The sequence below is a fragment of the Xylocopa sonorina genome, chromosome 1 (assembly GCF_050948175.1).
Source record: "Xylocopa sonorina isolate GNS202 chromosome 1, iyXylSono1_principal, whole genome shotgun sequence".
Taxonomy (NCBI): domain Eukaryota; kingdom Metazoa; phylum Arthropoda; class Insecta; order Hymenoptera; family Apidae; genus Xylocopa; species Xylocopa sonorina.
This window is the reverse complement of record NC_135193.1, coordinates 17,818,343-17,840,848: the sequence shown is the minus strand read 5'-3', so window position 1 is coordinate 17,840,848 and position 22,506 is coordinate 17,818,343. Positions and strand designations below refer to the sequence as shown.

Genomic DNA, 22,506 nt, shown 5'->3' with positions numbered 1-22,506 from the left:
AGCACGAAGAACAACGATAATATAATTATAATTTAGACAGTAACGAGTACAGTATCGCATAGCTGTTAATAAGCATAACAAAAATTAGCTTAACCGCTAGGGTTTATCCCTGCAATTAACGCGTCTCGATTGGTAGCTGCATCGGATTTAGAATTTCGAACCCGTTTAAAGTACGGTTATGTCTTCGGTGCATAATTCGATTCACGAAACGGGCTTTACCACAATGCACGTGTACGCGACACTTGCGTAAATATGTACTTTACGAGATGTTAATATCGACGGAGATAACGAGACGATCTTGACGGAATCCAAGTGAAAAGCAATTGAAACGCATTAGCGTTGTTAATTGCAGCGGTTAGAATAGCGACGTGTAAACGATAAGGGAACATCAGAATATCTAGTAGAATGCAATTCGAGTATCTCTTCAGAATGAGCTCTTTACGGATTAATCTTAATCCAAGAGTGAATCCCAGCGTGAAACTAACTTCATGCGGTACTACATCATTCTTAGTACGTTTCATTTCGTATGCACCAAGGATTTTCTGCTTGAAACACGTTCCCCGATATATCCGGCCGTTTTCTTAACTTAACTCGCTCCGAATTACCTTTCTATTTGGTTGCCCCGTTCCTACTATTACACGAATGTTATCTGTTCGATGGATGGTTCGATTTTATGCTGACGTTCGGCACCGATCAATGCTCGCGAGATAACGGACAGCAAAGCGACGTGTCTGTCGATAGAAACCACTTCCTGATTTGCAACTGGCAGTCGTCGAAAGCTCTTTCCGAAGGATAATGGACGTTTTTTTCCACTCTTCTTTGCGCGAGCCCGATGAAGCTATAAAATGGCAACATCACGGCGGCCATAAAACAGTTCCAAAGGCATGCGAGGCAACGATATCCTTTTGTAAAATTTCCTTATTCAGATGGAATCCAACTGGAGGAACGTGGTTCGATGGTATCGCCTAGGAATAACCGAGATATTTAACGCGCGTCCTCGCGCCATGGAACCCTCGGCTTCGTAGAGATTACAGACATTTCAATCGCTATGCGAAATTGGAACGCGTCATTCCGAAAAATAATTTTACGTTTACGGTGCATCATCCGTCGAACGGTTCGAGCGGTCGATCGTCTCTAAGAGGAATACTATCTGAGCCGTGATCAAGCATCGCCTATTCCGCGGGATCAAACGCGGATTTCAGCTGAAACATTTCGTTAACTCGTCGATGCATTTTTGCAATAGTTCACGCATGATTCTCCCCTTTGAATTCGCGACGCGACTCTTCCGCGTTTCGCCAAGCACCGACGGGGTCTGCCGATGTCTGAGGAACATTTCGGCTGGTTTATCACGGGATTACAACATTCAGATCCCTCCAAAGAATGTCCAGGAAAGTGGAACGGGTTAGAAAGCAATGCGGAACGAAATGTTTTGAGGCGCTTACACACGGGCTCACGAATTCTTTGAATCGTCCACAGGCGGCTCCCGTTTGCCGCAGCTCGTTTTTAAAGAGGATTCTCTCAGTGTGCGAGTAAATGTGGAACGTGTTCTTGCCTCGCGAATGACTTTTTATAAGAGAAAATACCCGTCCCGTACACGTTCTACGTACTTCTACGTACGACAGGGCGTATACGCGCTCGCATACGATGTTATCTCTACGCTTTGCCAATAAAGAGAAGTCTGATCATCCGATTTAAAAATGCGCAATGCTCGACGCTCAAAGAAAACCAACACAATACTCGACGTCATTCGAGTCTTATTAATATCCTCGACTGTTTTCACAACTTGCCGGAGGAACACATCGATAGCGTGATACCAATTTCTCTGCACTCATTCCAAGCACGGAGAAGAAAATGTTTCACTTCGTGCCTAGAGAATTTCGCCAGGAGCATCGTTACAGTTACGATAATTTATTCCAATTGAATTTATGGAACTAACGTCGATAAGAAACCGGTGGTCGAGCTTCTAATCGCCTCGATGCCAATTCCACGGCCAGCTGAATATTAAATGTTTTACACGTGAATTGACGAGAATAATTAACGTTCGACGACTTCGATATTCTTGGTTACGACAGATGATTGGCGTTTCTTTATAAAGGATGGAATGGGAGTCCAGTGAAAGAAGAATAATAATTAAGAAAAAATGAAACAGAGCGAGATTAGTGGAAAAGGAGCCGGAGACAAGAACCGTCTGAAAGAGACGACGAGGGGAGAAAAAATAAAAGTAAACCGAAAGGATACTATCGCTTGCTTCGTTCCTAATGAGACAATTTCCTTCCGAGTAGTCCACCCCGTAGAAAGTACAGACACAGAATTGTTCGACCGCGGAAGATTCCGAACAGCCAGCACGAACCGACTTTCTTTAATCATCTACGTGAATGCAATGGATGCAAGACACGGAATTATTCATCGACCTTTAGTCTGGATAATTTGCGATTCCTGTCACGATTGCATTTATCACGATCAAAACGAATAGAATGCGACATCGTAAAAAAGGGAAAAGAAAAGGAGCTCGTTCTTTGCTCTTTCTAGCAATCCAATTTGTCTTGACAAATCGTTTACGAAAATAGTTTGCTACGACTGTGCTTTGATTGACGATCTTGGCGAGTGTAATGCGTCAATCGAAACTCACGTCGGTCAACTGTCATCGAAAGTGTATCGAATGCTTACATGTCCTTTCGCTGCCTTGATACGTGTACTTGGATCGCTCAAATCGATCAGAGAAGCCCACTCGTTGCAACGAGACGGTAAATCGCTTTGAAACAGTACGAGAGATTGAAATCATCGTAGGAACACGGAATCGCCGTCTATGGATCGTTAGGGCGCGAAAACCATTTGGTCGTGGGATCCCCGATAACAGTATAATAAATGTAGGGGGATTAAACGTTGTCAAGTACACTTGAAAGGCTTGCGAGACAGAATTAACGGAAGGGTGGAGGGTAGGGAGATCGGAATAAATTTTTCATAAGACGCAATTCGAGGCTCGCCTTAGACCTCGATAAATTATGGACGCATTCTGACGGTTGCCAGGGAATCGACGTCTGATCGAGAGCCGGTCGCTGTCTCTGTTTTATTCTCGAGATCTTCGATGGGAGCAGGACCTTTTCCGACGCCCAGAAGTGGGTGAGAGAAGCAACGAAGGAATTCCATTATCCCAGAGGCTGCATCCAGCCAGTTCTCGTCCCGGTATCGGGCTAGTTCCTTCCTTCCTTCCTACCTCCTTCACCAGCTCAACCCTACACGAGCCTACTGCTCGGAATACCTCATTTCCTTTGTCCGCGGTCTTTCTCACAATCCAGGCGATTCCTAGTCTCGAAAGTACAGCCCCGCCCGCGTCCGTAGCCTTGGACAGAACGGAATTGGTCGGCTTGCTCTGAAACTCGGTAAATTGCGCGTCCAACTTTTACGAGATTCGAGTCTCGCCTCGGTTTCCTCCTCTTCGAGGATATTCAATTGCGAATGGATCGAAGCTCGTCCATGCGATATTAAAACTACGAACGTTAACCGAGCTACGGATCGTAGCATTTCAGAACCCCCTTCTTCCCGAATCGCTACGAGTCTATCTACCCCTCTTTTCCAGTATAATTGCTTTTAAATGAATTCTTTCACGGATATACCCGGGATGCATTTACTTCCCAAGAGTCTCCCGCTCGAATCGCGTTATTTCTTTGTTCGCGCTCAAGGCTACCAAGGTATCGATGCTACCGATCGATACATCTGTGTCTTTCGCACAAAAGATATCCTCGCTGAAGAAAAGGCGAACGGGACGAGTGTTACGACCGAAATACCAATTCAGGTCGATACACCTCTTCTCTTGCGCGTATTCAAAAAAGACAGGTCAGCCTGACACCTTCAACGCCACTGTTCTAGAAGAAACAACTCAAGTGAACCGAACAATCTGGTTGCATGAACACCTGGCAATGCACTAACCGTGCCATGCACTACCGAATTTACACCACACTTGACGAAGCTAAGACGAAATGGAGGAAACGTTTGAAATAGCTGCACAGAACCGTCTTCGCGCGTTATTAGGACAAGAATGGGAAATAATTCGATTGATGATTTCGCCGTGAACAAAGGAATCGCAGTATCAAAATAAACACGTATCGGTTTTCCATCGAGCGTTCGAGTTCCACCCGATTCCGTCATGTCTCTCAGAGTTCCCTTTTTTCTTTACTTTTCCGCTTTTTGCCGCGAACTTTTGTCGGGCTCGTGCTTCTCGGCAGTTCGAGAGCCATACACTTCCCCGACTCTTTTCTTCGATCGTGCTTTCTTACCGGTGTTATAACTACATCGTAAGTTCAGTGGCAAGAGAATATCTCGAAGCCAAGAAGTTTCGGCTATAAAGCAAACGCAACTTTCGAACTGGCACGAAATTAGAAGACGTAGAGTAGCAAGTGGACATATAGCGATCGGCGAGAATCGTATAAGCTAGTTTAGTAATTGCACTTGTGCCGGAACTTTTAACGATTCCACGCGTCCGACAGAATCGAACCTTTGGGTCGATCGAGAAAACAAGAGAGCCAAAATTGATGTTTTTTTTGCTTCGGATCCCGGGTTTGGATATAATGGGGACACGTACGCGCGATGCGGTTCAACGTACTGTCTGTTTTCGTCACATTTACCTCGGATCGAGTCGGCAGGGTTAGTTGTCCGAGGCATCCGAAGGCCTCGCCGCAAATAGAATCAAGTTTTTTCCGGATTAGACGAAGAGTTCCATCTCGATTCTTCGTAGACGGGCGCACGCAACGCATCACCGCGGAATCGGAATTTCCTTTCACCATGAACGAAAACCAGTTGTGCAACAGCCTTTTTTACTGTACCCCGCGCTCGCGACCTGTCCCCTTCGTTTGCCGATTACGTAACTATCCCGTTATCAGGACCGGTGATTTCGAAACGGATAAAAATTGATAAGGTAAACGAACTGAAAGTACGCTAACTTGTTATATCGACCGAGCCGTCGAGATAAAAAAAAAAGAGTAAAGAACAGGACGCGAACTTTACGCGGCGCACGGGTGAACGGGCGAACAGGTTGATCGAGTTCCGAGGTAATGTAGCAAAATTGGATTATTACATCTTTCCCTGCTCACGGATCATGAAACACGGCGCAGGCCGGTAACCGTGGTATCTAATTGAATTTTTCTCGACACACGTGGATAAAGGAGAACTTTGGAACCACCGGTCGCGATCAACTCGGGCTCCTCGCTCGTAAAAAAAACGAACCTGTTTCGTGGAGACAGGAAAACTGGATCCCCGTGACACCCGGAGTAGCGTTTCCTGCCTCTGAAACCGAGAAACACGTTCTCCTGACCTGTCACGGCTGCCTTCCTGAGAAAGCAGCGTGAACCAGCAAAATCGTGCTCGCGTGCACGACCACACTTCGTTAAAACAATTTACCGGATAATTATTTAGCCCGAACTCGATAAAGAGATCCAAACAAGAAACGATCGTGCTTTTAATATTTCAACTAATCCAGCGAAATTTCTCTTCCGGATCAGCTACCTTTCTCACCGTCTTTGGCTAATTATTAATCCCACCGGCATGGAAACCTATTAATGAAGTTTTATCGACTCGAGATTAAACTCCGCGTCAGCCAGTGCGCTGATAGTTGCCGCACTGAAAATACCCGTCTACCCTTTCCAAACTTCCCGCTATTTTACATATACAACACACCATGCTTCAACGCATTCGTATACCCTGTGTTCCTAAACTAAATAGCAAATTATGGAGGATGAGAATTTTGATTAGACGCGGGGTCGTAAACACTTGCCAGCCAAGTTGCAGTCACGTCTGTTTGCAACAAAACTTGCTTCCTAGGAGCGTGTTACAAGTTCGTGATTGTTCGGAAGTCTCGGCGAAGATCAACAATTTCGGATGTATCCAAGAGATAGGTGGCCCTGACACAGACGAGAATTGCTTCCAGACCCGATATACACGGTGCTTTGTGCCTTCTCGGAGCAATTAGACGCCGCTCCAAAAATGTCCAGTCCCTACCCAGGAGACACCCTGTACACCGTCTGTTTGAGCGCGCCGGCTCCACGTTATCACCTATGCACCGGTGAAGTACGCGAGAGCACAGGGCATGCAACCAGGAGCGCGCGCGAGCGTGCACATGCATAGATGCACCGATGCGAGCCGTCTCGTTGAGGGGTGCACGCATGTAAACACAGGCTTCGCAGGGTTCGCGCATAGACACGCGCACACGGATACGCACGTGTACGAGGGGTGCACGAGCACGAAGATATTACTCGCTTTACGAGGGGCAACACGCTGCTGACATTTACGGCCGAACGAAACCCGCCGAATGCACCACCATGATTAATTCTACGCGCGCCTTGTTCCAATCCGAAAGTTTTACGGAAAATACGATACCTGGGGGAGCAGTCGACGAGCACCTTGCCCGCTACGCCATGGAATCCACCGTGGTCCTCGTAGACTCTATAGCGGAGCGAAGCCGGTGAACGACGCGGCCAGAAAACGGGTAATTAAAGCACCGTTGCATTTTCCACCGAAATTATCCGCGCGGGGCGGCGGGAATTCTGGTAACACTTGTTGTGGTGCAACGTAAGGATAATATATGTTACCGCAGTGGTATAGTCAGGACGTTATTCCTCCTTTGTAAATTATTCGATGGACGACGAATCTGAGATTTATATTATCGCGTCGTCTAATAAATAATGCACCGGTGAAGGTTACTCAGGGTTGTTCGATGTTTTATCATCCTGGCTGAATAATAGGATAGCCATTATTCAGCGATTACGACTAGTTTCGGTTTGGCAACGGTGCCAATTTTTAACGCTGCTTTCGAATGCGTATTTGCGTGACGCAAAGGACGGTCTTTTCTTTCTTACGGCACATATTTTATCGAAAATAAAATGGAAAATAGCCAAGAACCACGAGCGGCGCGGAGACGACTCGCAAGCTCGTGCAACCTCAGCCCCGTCGTATCTTTTTCTAGCGTTATGACAGTGGTCACGACGCAACGATTTAAATTCACAAAAGCAGCGAGCAGCGAGCGGGCAAGGGCCGATAAATTTCAATTTTATGACGTGGATTGCGTTTTTTGTTGCAAGTTTCGATCTTTGCGCTTTTTGTTGGGTACCACGCGCTCACATACTGCCTACATCCTTTTCTATCTCGACGATTCTCCTGTGTATGGTTCAATCGAAATCAAATCGACGTTTTTCATCGTGTAACGTTACAATCGCGCAAGGTATTGCGAGAGGAAAGAAAAAAAGAGAAGAAATAGTCGCGTTCTATAGAAACGAACGACGACAGATTTTAATTTACCAGGAAATAGAGATTACACCTGGAAACGGAGCACACAATGGTGCATTGTACGCGGACAACCGTCACCGGCTTTAATCACGGATGTACTCGCCTTTGTCAATTTTCATAGTTCGATTCTATGTTGTCTACGGCGCTCGCCCACGGCTTCAGGCGAAACGTTGGTGCATCTAATACGCATTTGTCCGCGGGTACTTTACATCCCCCCGCGGCGAGAAAGAGATAACCGGCGAACGTTGCATCGAGGTCACGATCGAACAATGTCTATTGTGCAACGTAAGCGATACTAACGACTGTCTCAACGTGAACGTTGATATCTCTATTATAGAAATGGATTTCGCAAGTGTTCGCGTGATGACAACCCCTTTCGCACTTCCCGCGAAACGTGTCAACGTACCCGGCAAATTATTCGTCTGACACCAACGACGGTATCCTTGACACTTACGAATCGATGTTAATTAAAAATTGTAGGTGCCCACGTTCTCACGAGCCCGCGATCCTGACGCGGGATAACGCGTTTTAAAATAATAATAAAGATTCGAGGAGATAAATTTTTCGATCGACACCGTGATATCGAAGCGACGAGTCTTTGATGTAACCTGCTTTCCGCCCACGCCTCCGCGACCGCTTATATAGGACGATCAAACGAAAAAAGAGCGATCATCGAAACTTCTTCGTCCTGGCCGCCTACGTAATAACGGTATAACCGTACAGGAGCGCGTGTGGCACAGGTAACAAAACTCACGGTGTGTCTCGGCGCACGACTCTGAAATTCAGACGTCGATAAACTTTACGTGGAACAACGCAGCGATAACCAGGCACGTGCATGTACGTATGCACGAGCATGCATATGTATGCATTATACGTTTGTTTATGCGCGTCTCGGCTACCCGGGGTGGGACCTAGGCCATCCAGAATACGATAAGAATAACGAAGTCGATAACAGGCTTGTAATATACATATCGGTGTAGACGCAATATGGTGCTATCATTCTCCTGGCAACGAGTCCCTTGTTTTCATAATTTCCTACCGTGTAAGCATTAGTCGATTTCGCGCGAAAAATACTTCGTTGAAGTGTTTACTTTTTCAAGTCAAATAACCACATACTGTGTATCGACGTATAAAGCAACCGGGGGCTCCGTCACTTGTTTCGATGGTTAACACTCTCGGCCTTCACCGCGCCTTATTCGAGAAGCTACGAAAACACAACCTTTTAGAGAGAAAAATAGTCGGGAACTACAAAAAGCGAGGACAACTCGGCAAAGAGTTCAAAAGTTTGGAAGGATAAGCAGACAAGGATTGAACATCCTGCAAGGACATGGAACCGTCTCGAATATAGATGGACAAGTTATCTCGTGGAGGCGTAAAGAACACGAAGGCTAGGTACGAGGGGGAGAAGCCACAAGACCGCCGACGAATGAGTAGGTGCCATAAAAGGGATGACAACGGTGGAATCTCACCCTGGTCACTCGTATATATTCCATTTCGATCGATATGACCGAATAGCAGGTGCTTTTGTCCGTAAGGGCTATCACTTTTATCTCTCTCTCTTTTTTCTGCTACAACTTTCACATTCTACGTTTCTATACGTTACGTCCCGTCGTACAGTGTACCGCAGGTGCGACACCGGTTAAACTTCATTTTTTATGAAAGCAATCGCGAGTTTTCTCCTATGCTCGTTTAGTGAATAAAAAATGAGTCCAAGTGCAGGCATAACATACGTTTCGGTGAGTAATCGTAGCGGTGCGAACCGAGTGGTAGAAAATCGTAACAAATATTACGCACCAGAGCGTATGAAGATTAATGGTAAACGTTGATGCGTTCTTTCATTAATTCCTCGTTTAAAGACCACGCGTGGAACGGATGAATGATCTAAGCGTAAGCCAGCGCGCGTACGTGTACGTAAGCGTGTACACGTAACATTCTAGGCACATGCTACAGCGCTGGAGGCAAAATATACAAACTTTGCTCTCCCCGCTGACACCTTCAAAAGACGTGACTAAATAACAACGATTAACTCTTTAGCCATCTGCTTTAATACCAAGTCCCTTGCTTCTCAACTCTAATTTTCCCTCAAACCTTTTAAGCAATACTCGCTCGTTCGCGTGTACCGGAAATCCTCGTGATACCGATGCGTGACACACGTGACCATTGAGTAAAACCGAGCAAACAGAAAAATCGCCAAGCTCGCATACAATTACAGTACGTATGCATTTCCTCCGTTTCGTATCACACGATATGACTATGTATCGATGAAATCCGATCGCGGTATATTAATTACCAACTGGCGCTCTTTTTTGTTCGTCAAACGATCAGCAGAAAGAAATAGATGTGTACAATGAAAGGAGCGTAAAATTACAATCGAACTCGCAATGTATGCGTCATCGACCACGATAAGAATTTGTCAAACGATAATCTTATACTTTATACTATGCAACTATATAAGGTGTCCAACGGATAACATGCCATTTACCGTATGCGTGACACGTTTTTTCTGATAAAACGATCCACGAGTCTTTTTCTTTTTTTGTTTTCTTAAAGATGACGTCTCCCGGCAGAAGCTCAGGAGTATGGAGCCATTCCGGTGTATCATCTTGCACCTGAATCAGGTACATTGAAACACTTTTTAGTTTCTTTCTCCGTCGCAGAAACAAGATATCCCGTGTCTCTTTATGGGATATGGTTACGCAATATAGTTACGGAGAAATGTTACAGAAGCAAGCAATCGGTGATATAGTCATGGCGCACACGTAGGCACGAAATCTCGTCTCTTTTTATAGCGTCATTTTACAATGATGTAATCGTTTACTAAATCGTACTCAGAGCGTAATCTTCCATGATGCGATATGTACGTGTCGCTGTTTCTTTTGGTGAGACATAACAACGTTTCTTCGTACTTGTGAAATTCTTGGAGAACATAATCTCGGATGAAAGGAAGGCCTTTTATGACAACAAAGAGAGCTATGTCGACGCGCACAAACTTGTAACAATCACAATGGAAGATAACAAACCGATCAGAGAACTATTTCGACGCGAAGGTGATAATAAATTATCGGAGTAGATTAAATTAGCACGAAGGAAATAGTATATTTGGTAATGAGCAAAAAGGGTAAAAAACGCACGATCATTCGATTAGCAATGCAAGGTTAAAAAACGCGTATAAACCGATGTTACCGAAGGATAACCGGATCGCGGCGACTTCGACCCGTCTCGTGGTCGGTGTCACGAGATAAACGAGAGGAGACAACGCGCGGTTCTATCGGTGCGAGGAAGAAAGAGCGGATGAGAACGAAGAGACGCATGGGAGGGGGTAGTTGATAACATGCCAGCTGTGCGCAGGAACGGAGGTTAGGTTAGAATTGGCGTTTGGGGGTCGCGAGGTCAGCCCACGGGATCGAACGACCGAACGGGATGGCAAGATAGGAGATATAGCGGGATACAGCAATAGCAATGAAACTTACCTCGTTGAAGGCCATCTTCTTCGTTATGCTTCCGGGCTCGCGACTGCTTCCGGCACCTCCTTGCCCCACTGCTCCTGTAGATGATCGTCTCCCAGAGCCGCCGGACTAGTTGTTCCAGCAGCAGCTGATCTCGCCTGTCCAGAAATCCAGGGGAGGACGAGAGCACATCGAAGCCGCGAAAAACGCCACTCGCGGCACACTAACCGGGAACACGACGTACCTGACCACGACGACGATAGCGACGACGGCGACGACGGTGACGACGACGACGACACTCGCGACCGACCTGTCTTACAGCCCTCCGCGACACACATACGTCACGGAACAAACACGACCGTATACCTTTCCGGGGGGCCACCTTACGAAACACTTTCGATCGACTTGCACGCGATCCGTCACGCGATCAACATCCCCCTGCCGAGCGAGTTCCCGTGGCTAGGATAATCTGGCATTCCTCAGGTGGGCACCGACAGGCACCTTCGCCGACGTTCCAAATCCCGCAGCGGCTTACCCGGCTACCGGCTCTTTTACAGTTATCGCAACGTGTTACCAATCAACTGTCACCCTACGACACGTGTACACCGATCGCCACGGCTTCACCGATACTCCGTTACCGTTTCTCGCACTGTTTTTTTCACGTATTTATATCCGTCGTAGAACTATCCGCAAACAGAGGGGCGCCATCTTGATTTCTGCTGTCGCGGAACGAGTCGAATGAGATGCGCGCGACGCCGACACAGCTGTGAACGGGTGCCACTACCAACGAAGACCCGCGGTTTTCGGAACGCACACCATGCGATCGCATCTTCGGGCCCGTTATTTATTTCATCGAAACACATTCGAGGCTTTGATCGTTCTTTTTATGCTGCGGTTACGTTCGAACGTTTCTTTCCGGACAAATTCAATCCACATTCGCGACATTATTCCTTTTTCCTGAACTATACTTGCTTGCAGTAACTGTAAAGTACAAAGTTATATATTTTCTTTTCGATATTTATATTAAGTAATAATTAGAAATCGGATTAATTGTACGAGTCTGCAACTGTTTTACGATTGGCGAAATATGAATGAAACAAACCTTAGCGTCGAATTTGAATGCGAAACTTCAACTTGTATTACATCTCACCAAACGACGATGAAATGGATAAAGAAAATGTTGCGAAAGCAACTAGGACACTTAAATATGCGAGAGTATTACTTTTTATAGATAATATTGAATATTTTTCAGAAATTTTGCGGAAAAAATACTAGGACGGACAAAAGGACACTTCGAGCGTTTGCGCCATCTTAGATACTAACTTAAAAATGGCCGCTAGAACTGCGGCATAAGTCAGTGGTGCAGTGTACACGTTAACAGTGTTTGGTTTATTGTTATATCGTGGTGTTCGCGTAGTGTTCGGTTATTTTTATGTGTAGTTGCATCTAATGTGTTTAACGTATTCTTAGTTTTGCAAGTGATCCTTTTACAAAAACATTAGAGCTCATTGAAATGGGCCGATCCAGATCCAGGACAAAATCTCCTAGTAGGCGGCGTCATAAGAGTAAGCATTCGAGAAAACGTTCAAAATCACGTGAGAAGCACTCGAATAACAAATACTCAGACAAGCCAAAAGAACGTAGTTCAAAGTCAAGGTAATACATTTTACTTTGCTCCCAAATAACATACATATTGAAATTATTTTATTCTATCGAGTTTTCCGCCATTTTGCCATACATTCGATAGGAGAAATCTCTTGCGTTTGTTACGTATTTGATATATATGTGTTAGGCCTAATTGAAGATTTACGCATTTTCTTATTACATATAGATGTACGTCTCACTACGTGGTATTTTCTATTAATAAACGTTACGGTATATTCAACTACTCGCATTTCATTTATCATGTTGATACCTCAGAATTTTGCAGTTAAATATAATTTGAACACATTTGTCTGTTCGTGCAGGAAACGATCTCATTCTGCATCGTCTAGCTCGGCCTCAGATGCTTCGGATGATGTGCACATTGTCAGTCACAAGAAACGTTCGTACAGGGACAGGGATCGTAAGATGGATGAAGTAGAGAGGCTAGCAGAAATGGAACGTCAAAGGTGATTAACCAATGCAAATCTATTTAGTTTGTGTTCAATTTACTTATTCATTGATTATGTATGCCCATACTAATAAATAACATTTGTACGTAATGATTTCTGTTTTTTATAAAAACAATTTCCATGTGCGCTTCATGTTGTTGTAGAATTGAGGTACTTACGTCTAGATATTACGTGTTGCATTTATGGTATTTTGTTACACTTTTTTGCTATAATAAAGAGAATATTTAAAAAGAGCTTGATACTTTTAATTATTTTTTAATGAATATAAAATCATTTGCTTTATATTTTAATTGTACTGGTATACCTTTTTTTATTTATAAATTATGTTGTCAGGAAAAAGAAAGAATTATCGAACAAAATCTTCACCGCAAGTGCAGTTGGGTAAGATTGAATAACTATCTCATGGTGGTGGCTTAATTATACCGCATTCATATACATATAAATGTACCTGATACTTAAATAAATGATATTTTGGAGTTTTATAATAAATATACATATGGAAACATCGATTTCAAATACATGTTACTAAATACTTTTATGAAGTGAAATATATTGCATTTTGTTAAGCCGGAAGGACATATTTTTTTATATGGTTCTATCTACAAATTGTTGAGAAATAAATTCTACGAAAAAGCATGCCAGGTGATTCACTAGATCTGGAGAGTGTGTGCTACTCCTGTAGCATTAGAACAACAAAATATTTCTGTGCTTCCAGAAGGCAACGTGAGGTGGAACAAAAAATGGTAGAAGAAGAAGCTGCCAAACGAATAGAAGAACTAGTGCAAAAAAGGGTGGAGGAAGAACTAGAAAAACGTAAAGAGGAAATAGAAGCCGAAGTACAAAGGAGAGTAGAGGAAGCTAAAAGGGCTATGGAGCGTCAGATGATGGAGGAAATGGAATGGAGACAAGCAAAACTTCGTGAGGAGGAGAAACGAAGAGAGGTAAGACCAATCCAGAGAAACATTGGCCAGTGTTAGCCCAAGCGCTGTTTCGATCAACAGGAAATAAGTCTGGTGCTCTATCGTTGCAGTACGTTTATATCTTAAACGAACAATCTATTTTGATAGAGACAGAGTTATAATATGTGAATTAAATATATAATGGAGAAAGTGTCTTTTATACTTAGCTTGACTGGTAAGATGCACTTTAATTTAAATATATTTAAAGCTACAAAGAAAGATTAGGGTATCGTACATTTGCGTGTATCGACGTGAAAAAGTTAGAAAATTCTGATTGGACATTTTAGAAATTATATTAAATGTTACTAGTTGGATACGTCTATGGAGAAAACTAACACGTGTGATTGTAGCGCTATATTAAGTCTCTATTTCGCGATCACAGCGTTTGGGCTTGAAGCATTGTGGTTGATAACTATGAGAAAAAGTATTATTGAAAAAGCCACATTGCTTCGACTTCCCAGCATCCACTGAGGTCGCGTTGTTGGGAATGTATACTTTCTCTTGTGGGAAGAATTTTGCTATTATAGGCGCATGTATCAGTTATTTATGAACAGAATATTGTATTTGTACCATGTATATATTTATATATTTGTACAACATTAATACCTTTTCATCACACAAATATTTCGATTGTCAGTCGTATCTGCTATTGGAAAAATTGTGTCCGAACGCATTAGCTGCGTTCTTGCACGCACTTTTTTTTACAATCGCTGTACCTGACAATCCAGCAGACCTAATTACTTATCGATCTAGTTTATATCCGCGTCTGTGAAAGTCCACATAATTGCATCGTTCAGTCTTTTAAAAGAGTAGACGAAGAAGCATAGCAATTACTTACAGTTAGTGATCCCAAAATTTGTAACTTGCTAAGCAGTTAATAACACACGTAAGTTTGAAATAAAGTTATTTTTCTATAAAACTATAGGAAAGTGATATTTTTCCCTGAACAGTTTTTGCTGTCAGTGAAACAGTAGCTTTATTAAATTGCTGAATTTTTTTATGATAATCACGTTAACTTTTATCTTTAAGAAGACTTGAAACATTTTTTTCAGTGTTATTTAGCCACTATAACGAGAACGATTTATCTTCATTTATAGTACTAAAGATTACGAAGTAGATATTTCATTCTTTTTTAATAGATATCTTTTTTTCATATACAAATATTCAATTTTTGCTTTTTAATAATCATACAGTACCTAATGAGAACTGTAAGAAAAATAATATTGTGTGATTACTTCTAAGTTTAGGGTTTAAAAATAGTTTACATAGACTGTTCTTAGTAAAATGCTTCAAAAATTTTGCAAACTATGATGGAAATAAAAAATAGTATCGCTATAATAGTTTTAATGTAATAACGGAAAGAAACATATATTTTGTCCCATAACTTCGCATTTTAAGCTCTATAATAACAGCTTTAACTAATCTAGTATAACCAATATTCCATCAGTTATAAAAAGGGGTCCTGTTATTTGATCTAATTGGCAATAAAGGTTTAGAGAGTAATATTTTTATAATGAAACTTTATTTTTTAATATTTCATTTTTCTTCAAATACGAGTAGGAGTTTTCTTCTACCGTGTTCTTTATGTATGTGCACAATTATTTATTCTCACCCTCGGGAAATCAGCACGTTCCGGTCAAATGGACAGCGACCCTGATTACAAGTTGACCATACTTTTGTCCTTATTGCTTTTGCACATTGAGTTTGCACTGAATATGTGAACAAGTTTGGGAGAAAATTAATTAGAGAGGGAGAAGTAGACATTAAAGGGCAGAATTAGAATCCCATAGCAACAAAGCACGACCTAGCAATATATAGGTCACCTTCCTTACTGACTACCAACAGAAGATGCCGGTTTTTTACTCACTGCTGAGTGATTGTCGATGAAGAAGGCATCCCCTACGTGCTGGCGTGAGCATCATTCAGGTATTATCCAATTTATATATTCATAATTCATTTTATACCAATATTATTATTATTATCATTCTTTGTTTAAACACTATGTATCGGAAAGAAATTATTAGGGATCATTTTAGATTTGCTAAATATATATTAGTACCTGGGACACAACGCATTTCGTCGACAGGTCGGGGCGGATGGCACCACTCGTTCGTATATATTTTTTTAATACATTTTCCATTTTTTTCTTTTTTTTTCGAACGCACATCAACCATTATCGAAGATACGTACATAAACAGTTATTTATTGTTTTCTGTGGAAGAAGTTTCGTTTTTTTGTTTTTTGTTTCTTTTTTTTTCGCCAAAGTATTTTTACACCATCTGCATTTAGAATTTATTCTGCACTTAACAGAGTTATCCAACGTGTCGCGTTTAAGAAAGAAGAGAGTTACAATTTTCAGTACGTTCCTTTGCATGCACAGTGGATTGATTCAGAATCATAATTCACGTTTTTTCACTTTCAAGTGGCATCCTAAGTCGTCGTATTTCCATCTGGGGAATCTGACAATAAACAGCATTCGCTGGGAACTAAGAGGAGCTCGTTTAAACCGAAACGAAAGGAAACTGGGTTTACATGCGTCCTCTGTTATTTTTGTCTCGACAAGCCATCCTTGATTCTTTGCTACCCGACCATGAAATTTCATAATATTCCCAACAAATCTTTCCCATATTAAAACAAAAAAAAAATAAATAAAAAAGAAAAAAAAGAATGGTTCTTAGGATGTATAACACTAGGCTGTTGACATAGCGGCACTATGATTTTGGATATGTACGGTGTAACAACAGCTGGTGAACGATATTATCATTGCTACATGTAAATAGATCCCATTGTCGTTGTAGGAGGAAGAGCGGAAGAAGCGTGAGGAACTAGAGAGGATCATGGAGGAGAACAACAGAAAGATAGAAGAAGCTCAGAAGAAACTGGTAGGTCGATGGACGAAATCGTGCAGGGATTGTCTCGGAGGACGTTACAAACGTGCATTTCTGTCGATAGGCTGAAGAAAGATTGGCCATGGTCGAACAGCAACGTTTGATGGAAGAAGAGAGGCAGAGAATGAGGAAAGAACATGAAAAGCGTGTTAAAGAGGAGCAAAAGAAAATCCTCGGGAAGAACAACTCGAGGCCTAAATTGTCCTTTACGCTAAAGCCAGTTACGTGAGTCTGTCTCATTTCGTGCAGTTTTACATGTGATATTTATACATCTTGTCGGTTTTGGAATTATTCGTATTCCACAAGAACGTTCGTCATTCGCTGCGCGTACATAGGTACACGAAACTGTGCAGCAACAAGATCCAAAGCTCACCCGAATGTATTTGCGATAACCATCGAAATTCGGCAACGTTGAATTGTTTTATTTAATTGTGATGACAGAACGCGCGTCAGAATTGAATAATTCATTCTATACTTGCCAGATTTCGAAATGCCCGATACAGATGGGATGTTACCTGTTCAAGACTACACCGATGTCAATACAGACTAGCATTTCTTTTACGCAGGACAAATAATAGAATCGTTATTTATGCACATACACGCTCTACATTTTTTTACACGATAATAATAATATAATAACATTATTCTCTACACAGGTTTGCTTAGTCTGGTTGACAAAAGTGTGGTCTAGCCTAGTTAGGTGTGTTCTACAAATTGCAAATGCAGTTTATATAATGCCGTTTCTCTGTAATTATAGTATACAGAAAATAATTTTATTTCAGTTAGATATGTACTAACGAAACAAGAATCGTATTTAAAGCATTCGCGTCTTCAAGCTCGATGGCAGTTGGTAATTTTCAGACGGTCACATTATTAACACGACCAAATAGATTTTGTAATTAAATGACACAAGTGCATAAACGAATTTTCTACGAGAACATAGATCTACTATGCATCTGTAACACGTAATACATAAACCAATTTCGAGGAGGTAGTAACAGGAGAGCTAGTTTTTTTTTAGTACCATAAACTAAGAACGTTATGGGTTTACCACAGAATCCGTACTGTTGAGAAACAGCAAAATAAACAATTGTTTTTTTTTCTAATCAAAATTAAAATAAGGAATAATGCTAATTAAAAAGACAAATGACACGTTGAATATATCATTTTGTACGAGTATGTCTTGTACGTAGTCGTGTATAGATGTGTATTAATATAACGAAAAAACATCTGTTCATATACGATTGTATACCCACAACACATTGTTACTTGTAAAATAAACACGTTTTTATTAAAATTCAGCTTTCTTATTGCATTTTTCCATCTACCGTCATACCACCTTTACTATATTTCTGCTGTATCATAGTTTTCAACGTTCGCTATTTTCGAGCTGAATTTGGTGGCGAAAGACCTTTACCACGAATTCCAAGGCTTACTCCTTTTCCTAAAACATTGCCATAAAATGGATTGCGTTGTTTGAAAATGCACTCGAATTTCCCACGAGCAGCTTTCCTATTTTTACGACGATCTAAAATGACTATCGAACAGAAAATAATCGTAATCGTTTATAAATTGATTTTCTTTGCATAATCTGATTATGATAGAATCTCGATTGGTTACTTTTTATAGTATCCTCTATTATTTCCGGATAAAGTTTTTCCGTAACAGAGCTACTTGGGGGGTGCAGTCGCGGGTTTGTATTGATTTCAATTAACCAGACCGATAGGTCATCCATTATTAAGAAATCAGCACCGTACAATTGAAAGCTGTTTTTTCGATTGACCATATTTTCTTGCGACGCCAGAAGCGCTCCGATTAAATTTTGCTTTATGCCTGGTTTGATGAGCTTCTCCCATGCCCATTCCCGATCGGTATCTCTGAGGTAACAAATAATGGAATGCTTGCTCGAGGTGTACATCAAAAATCGTCTTAAATACGTACTTTAGATATTCCTTGAAGTTCTGAAGATTCCAATGAAGTTCGCTAGGTATTTGAGAGTTCTGTCTTAATGTTTTTCTATATTTCAACTGCACCGTTGTGTTGCACAAATGAATCGATTCGTGAAAGTTGTCAAGGGTGAAATCTTTCGACGCGAAACGAAGCAGAATATCCCTTTAAAAATAAATGCAATTCAGTGAGGAAATATTAAGCGAAGCAGGATGTTCAAGGGATGAGAAAAAAATCGATACCTGTACATCCAGACCGTAAGTGGTTGCGTGCTGGTGATTAAAAACCACTGTCTAACATCAACTTTCGTTTTATGAACGAGCAGAGGCCGTTCTGAAAATAATTAGCAACTCCGTTAATATTTAATACCATAGAATTATCCTCGCAACTGAATAGACAGTTCACCTATGTATTTTTGCACGACATATTGCATACATTCTTTGGTAGCTTGATTTATCTTGCTCAAGATATCCTGCAACGAATCTTTAAGAACTATACCCCTCCCTAAACTTTTGTCACCTGGTTTTAGAATCCAGACATTTCGTATTCCATCGATTTCACTCTGAGGACGACATCGCGCCATTTCTTTCACAGTGTTTGCTGTGAATTGCAAGAGTTCCTAGCAAAAAGAGTGTTCGATAGAATATACTCATCGCTTTCTTTTTCTCAATGCCAATTGCATACTTCAATCACTATTCCATCCTTCTTCTGCAGTATTTCGCGTCTTTGCGAAAGTCGTTCGTACCACGATAAAAATTCATTCCAATCAGAAATGGATAAGTTCTTATAATCCTCTCTATCGATGTCCTCGTGCACGCAGACGCTATAAGTTATTTTTAAACATCAATAACAAGAAGTTCCAGTTCAATTTTTTCGAATCGCTTTCTTAAAGAACCTTATATACTCCGCGCACCGCTCAAGAGCGAATAAAATCGCTCTTATGGGGATGGTGCCGTCTGGGGACCAAACAGCATTTGGTCCAACGACAGCGGCCATCAATAAGAACCACTTGAGGATTCCCATGGTTGCCGTGATGTAAAAATCTTGTACAAATTCCGCTATCTGTGCAGGCTGTATGCATGCGGATATTTTCTAATTACCGTTACGATACACGAATGCTAGATACAGACCTGATAAACGTTGTAGCAGCGCGGGAATTGTATGTCCGATACACCGTCTTCGTAAAACCAAGAGACGTTCTCCAAATTGTTACACATGTCGACCTGAAAATGTCTCAATGTAAATTGTCTGGATCAATAAATAACGAAGATTAAAAATCATTCGGTAAAAGTAACCTTTGACGTGAAGTAGCAACCGGAGAATTTGTTAACTACCGTTTTTTCGTCCGTTCTAACAGCTACTCTTTTATTGGTGTACCATATAAAATTTGCAGGATAACGCAGTAATTTCTCGATAGTGTCCAGACCAGCTGAAAAATATCGGGGAATATATACGTTCCTCTCGTTTCTCAGTTTTTCGCAAGTGGGATGGGTTTCTGTTAGCAACCTTCGGAGATTTCCGGAGACATCGCGAGCATTCTTCTGATAAATCTTTTCTCTATCCAACCTCTCTTCCCTAAAGGTTTCCTCAGCACCGGAAAAGTGCCGTAGATCACGAAAATTTTATGTTCGTTCACTGCCTTCTGCAAAATTTTTAGGATGAAATTGATCTTCGCTTCCTCGGTGGTCAGAAGCCTCAGATATTCCCTCAGGATGATTTTGCCGTGTGAATTCGCGTTCTCGTTATCGTCTTCGTCGAGTAAATCGTCGAGATCGTCGCGATTGCAAAGGATCTCTGCGTTCGCGGTTTTCACGGGCTCTACGTTCGAAATCATTGGGCAATCGGAAACTCTTAAAGTTAACTGCGATAGTTCCTCGGTTCTCTTTGAGTCTTTCGGATATATCTTACAGAAAATGTGGGGAAATAATATTTTTTTATGTGTACTCTAGTGGTCGAGGAAAGTCGGTTGGTTTTTTAAATCAGTTCTTTCGTACCTGCCAACCTAGACAGTGCTTTTCAATCGTGCAGTCCGCGGAGGTTAACATAATTTGCCATTTGCGCGTGTTAATAGTTTTTACGTCATTTATGCCTTTCAAATCGTATCCCTGATTATTTCTCGTTTTCTTTAAATTCTCGTGGATATCAACGTGTCCATCGTTAGAATTTGTAATCAGATCTGCGATCGCATTTATTTGATTTTCGTTACTTCCCAAAAATATTATGGAATCCTTCCTTTGGCGCATTGTGCAATATTTTCATTAATGACGAATCTATATTTTTTAACATTTTTTATTATTCATTTCAGTATCTTCACATTTCAATTTTTCATGTTCTACAAATTTTATACAAAAATTGACAGGTCAGAAATTTTCTCTGATAGGTCCACATAATCGATAAACACTGTTTCGATATTATTCCACGTTCACTCGTTACACTTTGATGAACTTTTGTCTCCTTATATCGCCCCACGTACTCCTACAGGTTCTGTATTTTTTCACTGCTTCGTGCATGGATTTGTCCAACAATTTCACCAGCTCGGGCTTCTTGAAGATTGGCTTTGTTACCTTTGCCTCAACTGCGCGTTTGCTCGCAATTTTCCTTGGTTTCTGACCTTCTTCGTGTTCTCGCAATTTCGTTAGATCGATCTCTGCAGTTTTGTTCAGAGGCTTGATACTTTGGACGGAAGCCAAGCTCAATTGAAGTGGTCTCTCCTCCTCCTCTATCTCGCGAATTACTTCTTTCATAGATTTTAACAAACGTTTGTTCTTCACGATCCTCTTTTCGATCAACCTTTTCCTCTTGCAAGTACTCTCCTCGTCTCGTGCTAAGTTTGGAAGATGGTAAGATCTCTTGGTTCTCTTTCTCTCTCCGGAAAGAATACCTTTTAAACCTGTGTGAAATAAATCTAAAATGTCTCACGAGACATTTAAGGTATGGTTTAAAGGAAAGTGCAATTTTTCAAAAATTCACCTAAATGTATATCCCTACAGTTCACTTTACGTTCTATGTGATTTTCACGCGCTCTGGGAGATTCTACTGCACCGAATTTCACGCGATACGTATTTCTTTTCGGGTTATTTCTTTTCTTCGCGTTGCTTTCTTTTTCCGATACGAGCGAGCGTGCAACTTTTATGGAACCATTTTCTTCTTCCTTTATCGGCGGTTTCTTCAAGCAGGATTTCGCGGTTCCATCCGAGGGGAAGTGCAACGCGCGATCGAACGTTACTCTCGGTGCAACGAATGCCCTTCCGCCAGGCTGCGGAATTTGATCATCGATCGTGGATGGACTGCTCGATTTCGTTGGGGCCGTTTGTAGACACGGTGTTGTGCTCGTCGGTTCGTCAAACTCGCTCTCCGAATCAGTACAAGTGTCAGAGAAATTGAACGTTATCGAATTCTCGTCTGTCGGCTGCGAAGTGTCAATTTTAGTCTTTCGCGAGAGAACTATTGGAATTTAGTTGGACGAGAGGAAGGACTAACCTTTGTCACGTTTCCTACTGCAAATTTCGATTTAGGTTGTCGGAAAAATGTGCATTGAAAATTATCTTCGTCAACGGGAGCGCGATCGATGCTGGTTTGATTATCCGGTGAATTCTTCACGGACGCAGTATCTCCAGAATTCCAAGATAAACCGGTACAATCCATTCCACGTTACAAGTATGGACAAAAAGAATGTATACTTCTTGATTTTTTCTCTGCCTGTCATTAAATTTAGAAAAAAGGTGTTTTGGGGAACTGCGTGGGCTCCATTTGTGTGACTGGTTCGCGTACAAGTTTAATTTTTTAAAATTTCCATCGATGCCCGTGCAATTTAAACACGTACGTGTGTCAAATCATGGTTTTGAGAAAGTTGAGAAAGTTAGATTGGATTTTGTTT

At 41.7% G+C, this 22,506-nt stretch overlaps 3 protein-coding genes across 5 annotated transcripts in view; 1 reads left to right on the top strand and 2 right to left on the bottom strand.

The window, feature by feature from the left end:
- The window catches only part of Gckiii (Germinal centre kinase III), a 70,139-nt gene extending 58,686 nt beyond the window's left edge, over positions 1 to 11,453 (bottom strand). The window contains exon 1 of one of the 2 annotated variants that reach the window (XM_076909342.1): positions 10,746 to 11,453. Coding sequence is in view for 1 of the 2 variants with exons in the window: in XM_076909344.1 (XP_076765459.1) it covers positions 10,746 to 10,760 (15 nt within the window). In the remaining variant the exon portion in view is untranslated. The remainder of the gene's footprint in view (positions 1 to 10,745) is intronic. The other variant, XM_076909344.1, reaches the window with a different exon arrangement.
- A 586-nt stretch (positions 11,454 to 12,039) lies between these two features.
- Positions 12,040 to 17,979, top strand: Arglu1 (Arginine and glutamate rich 1). Of its 2 annotated transcripts, XM_076909389.1 has the most exons (6): positions 12,040 to 12,377; positions 12,689 to 12,832; positions 13,169 to 13,216; positions 13,551 to 13,776; positions 16,593 to 16,676; positions 16,747 to 17,979. In XM_076909389.1, the coding sequence occupies exons 1-6, from the start codon at positions 12,235 to 12,237 to the stop codon at positions 16,909 to 16,911; spliced, it is 810 nt and encodes a 269-aa protein (XP_076765504.1). In that variant the 5' UTR covers positions 12,040 to 12,234; the 3' UTR covers positions 16,912 to 17,979. The 2 variants fall into 2 exon arrangements, with proteins under 2 accessions (XP_076765504.1, XP_076765505.1); XM_076909390.1 differs by lacking the exon at positions 13,169 to 13,216.
- An 82-nt stretch (positions 17,980 to 18,061) lies between these two features.
- Positions 18,062 to 20,463, bottom strand: LOC143429613 (tubulin glycylase 3A-like). Its single transcript, XM_076905292.1, has 10 exons — positions 20,136 to 20,463; positions 19,925 to 20,058; positions 19,760 to 19,852; positions 19,525 to 19,700; positions 19,314 to 19,452; positions 19,035 to 19,248; positions 18,872 to 18,962; positions 18,624 to 18,794; positions 18,303 to 18,559; positions 18,062 to 18,219 (listed from the first exon to the last, which is right to left on the bottom strand). The coding sequence occupies exons 1-10, from the start codon at positions 20,461 to 20,463 to the stop codon at positions 18,062 to 18,064; spliced, it is 1,761 nt and encodes a 586-aa protein (XP_076761407.1).
- Between the last annotated feature and the right edge of the window lie 2,043 nt (positions 20,464 to 22,506).